Source organism: Octopus sinensis, linkage group LG1 (assembly GCF_006345805.1).
Source record: "Octopus sinensis linkage group LG1, ASM634580v1, whole genome shotgun sequence".
NCBI classification, from domain to species: domain Eukaryota; kingdom Metazoa; phylum Mollusca; class Cephalopoda; order Octopoda; family Octopodidae; genus Octopus; species Octopus sinensis.
Window position 1 is genome coordinate 30,582,611 of NC_042997.1, and position 7,500 is coordinate 30,590,110.

At 34.7% G+C, this 7,500-nt stretch overlaps 1 protein-coding gene across 1 annotated transcript in view; it reads left to right on the forward strand.

Moving 5' to 3' along the window:
- LOC115224103 (A disintegrin and metalloproteinase with thrombospondin motifs 16-like) overlaps nucleotides 1-7,500 on the forward strand; it is a 123,186-nt gene that overhangs the window by 89,582 nt on the left and 26,104 nt on the right. The window contains exons 15-17 of the mRNA XM_036515185.1: nucleotides 1,572-1,702; nucleotides 5,059-5,182; nucleotides 7,117-7,373. Coding sequence (XP_036371078.1) covers nucleotides 1,572-1,702; nucleotides 5,059-5,182; nucleotides 7,117-7,373 — 512 coding nt within the window. The remainder of the gene's footprint in view (nucleotides 1-1,571; nucleotides 1,703-5,058; nucleotides 5,183-7,116; nucleotides 7,374-7,500) is intronic.

Below are 7,500 nucleotides of genomic sequence, written 5' to 3' on the forward strand. Positions count from 1 at the left end.
AACTAGGGAAAAAAAAATAATATGCAAATTATAAAAATATTTTTTTTAAATATACAGTACAGTACTGTTTCTACTGTATATATATATATATATATATATATATATACAGACAGACAGATAGATAGATAGATAGATAGATAGATAGATAGATAGATAGATACTGTATGCTTCTAAAATAAAATACCAATAACACTGATAGAGCAAAGCTTTCCCGTACCTGCAAAACAAGAATGCGTATTGAGATATTTTGATATGTAATAGATTCTGATTTCAGCGATCACAAAGTGTCCTTTCATACGAGATCAGTAACCAGCGCCGAGTCGCTTGAACCCATGGTTATGTAGAAATTATTAGGTCAGTCCTTTCTAGTCCAGTTATTACCTTCGAATTCAATAATAGTTTTCCTAGCTGCTAATAGAGTATCTAATTCTTGTCTAGATAATTTAGATTTCTTGTTTGTGTTCAACATCGAGGTTGGTAGCTGTAGCCTTTCTTTTATAGAAGCACTAGAAATCCTTGAATGTACATCTAACTTAATTAACGAACGTAGCGAATTACTGATCCATTTACACTGATTCAATAAAATACTCATAAAAATTCCGATTAGCTAATTAATTAAATTGAATGTTTAAAACAGCGTCCTTATTCTTCGTGTCAATTACAGCTTTATCGCTCGTGAATCTATAAGTGTTTCACATCTCGGATATCACCGCTTAAATAATTTCTCACAGAACATACCAATATATAAATTTAGCTCAATTGTAAATTATCTTAACTTCTCTGGCATTACCTAATATCGATCTCATAAATTATGTGGTGAACCCTTATTTTAGCTCCTTTTCCTTAACTTTGGTTTGTATTTCAGTCATATTCTAATCGTGTTATTCTTCTTTATAATTTTTATCTTTTCATTAATGGCACCACTCTGAGAATATTTAGAAGTAATCTGTGTCTTTGAACCTTTTTGTTTCCATTCTTAACTTCTTACCCCTCAAAATTTAATATACAATTTACAATAAATTAGACGGTTCTCGAATTATGAATATTCGTGACCCCAGCAGTTTACAATTGCCTTAGCGCTGAGAAATAATAAAGCAGTCTGTTTCTATATAGTCTTCCTACTTGGGTGAATTTCTGAGAGCGTGTTTATAATTCATTACTGCTGGTTGTGATTTATTACTTTGCCTTCTATGCCCTTCCTTCGTTCATTATATTAATAGGTTCAATTCTGATATGTAAACCCGTGCCTTTTTTCGACGTTATCTTTCTAACTAGTCTGAAGAAATAATTAGTAAAATTGTCGTAATATCGTATAGCTTCACATGAATTCTTACATATTGACTGATAAAGAAATTTCTGTTGATTATTGAAGCAATTGTCACAGATTATAGAATGTAAGACCGTTATCTTTGTTCCTTTGTTTACTCTGCTATGAATGTACAAGCCTCATAACCAGTACACTTGCGTAGATTTAGAATTTGTATGTAAGGTTATTTGGATTATGCGAACACTTTCTCTTGATTTTATTCCTTATGCATTCTGTTTAAAAATTCTCTCTTTATTTTGCTTAGGAAAGAAGCAATGTATGCTCTACTGTGTCAATAACAACGACAATAAAGCTCACCGAATGAGGTATGCAGTTGATGATGGCACATTGTGTAATACAATATCTAATGATGTTTGTATCAAAGGTGTATGCACAGTAAGTATCAACTTGATCCTGCTAATGTCAACCACTACGCATATCAAAGAACAGAAGACATATTTGATCTTTTCTTATATTTTAATAATATTAAACACAAATTTTTATTATCTAAAACAAGAAAGAGATCCATTTTTGGAGCAATTTTTAAAACTGGATGAAGGCAAATTACGAGATTTATACAAGCTAGTTCTGTATTATTAAGTAAATGAATATACTTCCTATTCGTATTATGTATTTGCAGAACAAATCAAAGGTTTGTAAATGCAATAAAATTGAAACGGTTTCATAAAAATACTCAATCTGCTACTCATGCTATGATGATCATTATTTTCACTGTTGTACCACTGAATACTGGGTCCTTGGTGTCATTCCTAATAATCAACTCTATTAATTCTTTTACCGGACTTTCCTATAACTTTAGATTAAAAATAGATCTCTTCATATATTCATACATGTATTCCTCTGTGTGTGTGTGTGTGGTGTGGTGTGTGTGGTGTGTGTGTGTGCGCGCGCGCGCGCACACACACACACACACCACACACACACACACACACACACACACACACACACACACACACACACACCACACACACACACACACACACATGTAACGCCAGAGTTTGGAGAAAATATTGCGAGTGAGAGGAATAATTCGTTTCTACCAGACAATTGTCAATGAATCGCTGTTTTCATTTATCTCAGTGGTGAATTCTGTAGGAGCAACTGTAAGTTCTTTAATGGATATAGAGCACAATCCATTTTTGATAGTGTAACGCAAATTTATACGACATATCGTTAAAATAGGCTTGAGAAAGACTTGACTTCCTCCACATCACATTTCTTCTCTCTCCCTCTACTTTAAAGCATAGAATATTTGCACCTCGTCAAAAACAAACGTGTGTGTGTGTGCAGGGATTTAGAATCACAAATCAGGTCAGACGTTGTTTATGACTCCAGATGAAGATATTTCATTTTGCTTACGTCATTAAAGATCTTGAGAATCATATGGTCCTTTACCTTGTCTCTCACCCTCATTTCTCTAATAATACTAATCCATGTGTATCGAATTGAAACGAAAGCCATATATGTTATAATTATCAATTAAAAATGCGTAACTCATCGTCATTCTTCGTGTTTTTTAACATACTCTGGAACCGTATGGAGAATTCTTCGAAGTCAACATTGGATTTTCTAACTGAACAAGAGTACAAGAGTAATTATAAGGTTTACACGGATCTAAATGTTTCTCACTGGTCGATCTAGTGAGCAAAGTTTGGGTTACAACAGAGTGCTTTAAAAGTACTCATCTAAATTTGAAAATTCATATTCCCTTGACACACATGCTTTTCTTCCGACTATCAGCTCCTCCCTTCTTTTCTTCTTCTCTGGACATTTTCCTCTTCTCGGCGAAGTTCTATGCTCGAAGCGTCATTTCTACTCCTATTTTTCCGTTAAAAACTTTCACCGAGCGTCAATGAAGTATATTTACTGAGTACGTCCAATTGACTTCTGTTGTTTTTTACTATTTTTTTTCGTTTGTTCTTGAATTTGCTTATATGGCCGGTCATTCTAGCGAATTTTCGATTCGGTGTTCGGGGCGATTGCAGCCCCTATCAGAATGTCATGCGCTTTATAACAGCCTTAGAGCATTTTAGCTCTTACTTCTAACGATGTAGGTGTCTTGACACCCTTAGTCACCCTAGTCACGTTTAGTTGACTATAATTCTCTTTTACGGTATAACATTGCAACGAGCTCTGTGTGTATGTATTGTGTGTGTATATGTGTATTATGTATTTCTATATCACGGTAGGGCTTCTAGAGAGGAAGAGAAGAAATCATCCTCTTCGAGTCCTGTAATGGCCCAGATAGCAACCAGTAGCTGTGGGTTAACTGCCAGCTAATAGAGTAAGCCCCGCGAAACTGAATCCCTTCTGTGTCTAATGGTGGGCCTCCAGCGGAGAACTCCTTCCAGTTCTAACTAGCTGTGATACTTTGCAATTTAAGATGCAATAGGAAACAACGCATTGATATATCGATTTATCTTCAAATCAAAAATCTGGTCCATATACTTGCAACAATGTGGACCACACTAAAAGTACCCAAGGACCATGAGGAGGAGTAATACAGGATGACAAATTAAGTCTGCCCCTCTTTGGTAACATATATTGGTCATGGTGATTAATCGTGACAATAGCACTAAGGAACGTACATCAGTAGACTCAGAGCCTTCTCTGTTCTACGATGGTTCTTTGCATTCGGTACACCCAGACAAGTTGCTTTTACTGCACATTTAGAATCCATGTGTCTTCTCGAGGTGATCCACGTCTCTATTTTGAGGCTCACTGTAGTGTGCATGGAAGCTTACACTGTTTGCGGCTATGACAAGTAATTCAACGCCTGGATCTACTTAGCACTAAATAGATACTATAAGTTACTGTACAATTTAATGCTCCATAATGCCACAGTACTGTAAAATTGGCGAGTGTCCTGCGTTTGCTTCAGTGCCAACGCTGATAAAAATCTACCGGCGATAGATCAACATCCTATTTGATAGAGAAATATACTTGTCTTACTTAATGTTACGGAAATAAGACTTCAATTCGTTCAGTAGTTTCTTTGCAATTTGTAAGGGTTAGGTCAGCTTATATTTTTCATCATAATATACGAAATTTGCATTTATTATGATAATAAGAATTATTATTATTATTATCATCATCATCATCATCATCATCATCATCATCATCATCATCATCATCATCATCATCACCACCACCACGACCACCATCAGCATCATCATCATCATCAACATCATTATTATTATTATCATTATTATTATTATTATTATTATTATTATTATTTTTATTATTCTTATTATTAATTATTATTATTATCATTATCACTATTATTAATATTATTATCATTATTATTATTATTTTTTTTATTATTATTATTATTATTAATTATTTTTATTATCATTATCATTATTATTATTATCATTATTATTATTATTTTTATTATTCTTATTATTAATTATATTATTATCATTATCACTATTATTATTATTATTATTATATCATTATTATTATTATCATTATTATTATTATCATTTTTATTATTATTATTATTATTAATTATTATTATTATCATTATCATATTATTATTATCATTATTATTATTATTATTTTTATTATTCTTATTATTAATTATTATTATTATCATTATCACTATTATTATTATTATTATTATTATCATTATTATTATTATCATTATTATTATTATTATTTTTATTATTATTATTATTATTATTAATTATTATATTATTATTATTATTATTATTATTATTATCTTCCAGCATGTTGGATGCGACTTACAGTTGAACTCAACAGCAAGATTAGACAGGTGTTGTGTTTGTGGTGGAGATGGGTCTAGTTGTACTTTTACTCGTACAACTTTCAACGCTCAAGGCAAAATGTACGGTAAGTAAACTTTTACAGTATAATATATTTAACCTACGAGCTCATCTTAGAAGCTAGCACTCTCCTGTAATTTTGTGTACATTGTAAAGGCTACATACGCTGTTATTCTAATCTAATGCTGTTTCAAGTGCATATTTTCACTAAATTCTTGCCTGACCAGAATTTAATCAATATATGCATCAATGTGTACAAGTTTTGTTTTCTGATTTCTATATCAGAACAAATATTTTTCAGTTAAGCTCAGAATATAGGCGCAGGAGTGGCTGTGTGGTAAGTAGCTTGCTTACTAACCACATGGTTCCGGGTTCAGTCCCACTGCGTGGCATCTAGGGCAAGTGCCTTCTACTATAGCCTCGGGCCGACCAAAGCCTTGTGAGTGGATTTGGTAGACGGAAACTGAAAGAAGCCCGTCGTATATATATATATATATATATGTGTGTGTGAAAGTGTATGTTTGTGTGTCTGTATTTGTCCCCCTAGTATTGCTTGACAACCGATGCTGGTGTGTTTATGTCCCCGTCACTTGGCAGTTCGGCAAAGGCGACCGATAGAATAAGTACTAGGCTTACAAAGAATAAGTCCCGGCGTCGATTTGCTCGACTAAAGGCGGTGCTCCAGCATGGCCGCAGTCAAATGACTGAAAACAAGTAAAAGAGAAAAGAAAAAGTGTAAAGAGATATCCGTGGGTGTTAGTCACTGAGAAGACCAAATAAGATCGAAACACCGGGTTTCACAACCCACTGACGACATTCTGAGCAAACCTTGTGTCTTTGAACACAAGCCACTTCTAGAAAATACTACAGATAGCGCCGCTATGCTTTTGTATGTACACATTATTGCAATTATTGTGTATTTTAGTTTATCTTGGATAGACTAAAGGCTAATATTTCTTTTCGAAAAGTTTATTATCGATCCACTGGGGGTAAACGGCAAAATCCACTCCCATGAGATTTGAACTAAAAGATTCAAATACATATTAATTTGTCCTCCAATTTAATTCCTTATTAAATATCGCTGGATGGGTCTGTGAATGTCAGAATATGTTGAGTGACAGAGAAAATGTCTTTGGATATTTGGTTGTTCAGAGTTCGTATTCTTCGAGAGTCGATAACATAGACACTAAACAAGAATTTGCCCAAAGAAGAATACGGTCGACTGAATAAATTTCAATACACAACTGATAATCTTAGACTCATTTACTTATTATATTTGTCAAAGAAACATACTGGAGTTGTTGTTGTTATGTTACTTTCAAATTTTGCTACAAGGTCAGCAATTTTCGGGAGAGGGGTTTAATCGATTACATCGACCTCTGTATTCAACTGGTACTTGTTTTATAGAACCCGAAAGGATGAAAAGCAAAGTTGACCTCGGCGGAATTTGAACTCAGAACGTAAAAAGCGGCCGAAACGTCGTTAAGCATTTTCCCAGCATGCTAACCATTCTGCCAGCTCGTTGCCTTTGTTACTGTTGTTATATTTGTTAGTGGAGGCGCAATGGCCCAGTGGTTAGGGCAGCGGACTCGCAGTCATAGGATCGCGGTTTCGATTCCCAGACCGGGCGTTGTGAGTGTTTATCGAGCGAAAACACCTAAAGCTCCACGAGGCTCCGGCAGGGGATGGTGGTGATCCCTGCTGTACTCTTTCACCACAACTTTCTCTCATTCTTACTTCCTGTTTCTGTTGTACCTGTATTTCAAGGGGCCGGCCTTGTCACTCTCTGTATCACGCTGAATATCCCCGAGAACTATGTTAAGGGTGCACGTGTCTGTGGAGTGCTCAGCCACTTACACGTTAATTTCACGAGCAGGCTGTTCCGTTGATTCGGATCAACCGGAACCCTCATCGTCGTAACAGACAGAGTGCTTCCATATATTTGTTAACATTATTGTTGTTGTTGCTGCTTTAAAACTGTCTGTTTGCAAATCTTTCTAGGAATCGTGGATCTCGTCGTGCTTCCAGAGGGAGCCTGTTCGGTAACGATCACGGAAAGATCTGTAACAAAGAATTCTTTAGCCATTGCAAATGTTGCTCGAACTTACCAATTTAACTACCGAGGAAATATCGACGAAGGAAAACACATTCTCAACGGTCAATCGATCAGTTACAAAAAGACACGGGGTTACAATATCTACAAGACAATGGATTCTATAAAGATAGAAGGTCCTTTGAAGGAAAGCATTAAGGTGCAGGTTAGTAAGTACCTGGCATAAATTACGGCCAACCTTATACATTGTAAGACTTTAGTACCAGCAAAAAAAATAAAAGGAAGATATGTATTTGAATTTTTCTTGTTATAAATCACATTTAAACAAACAT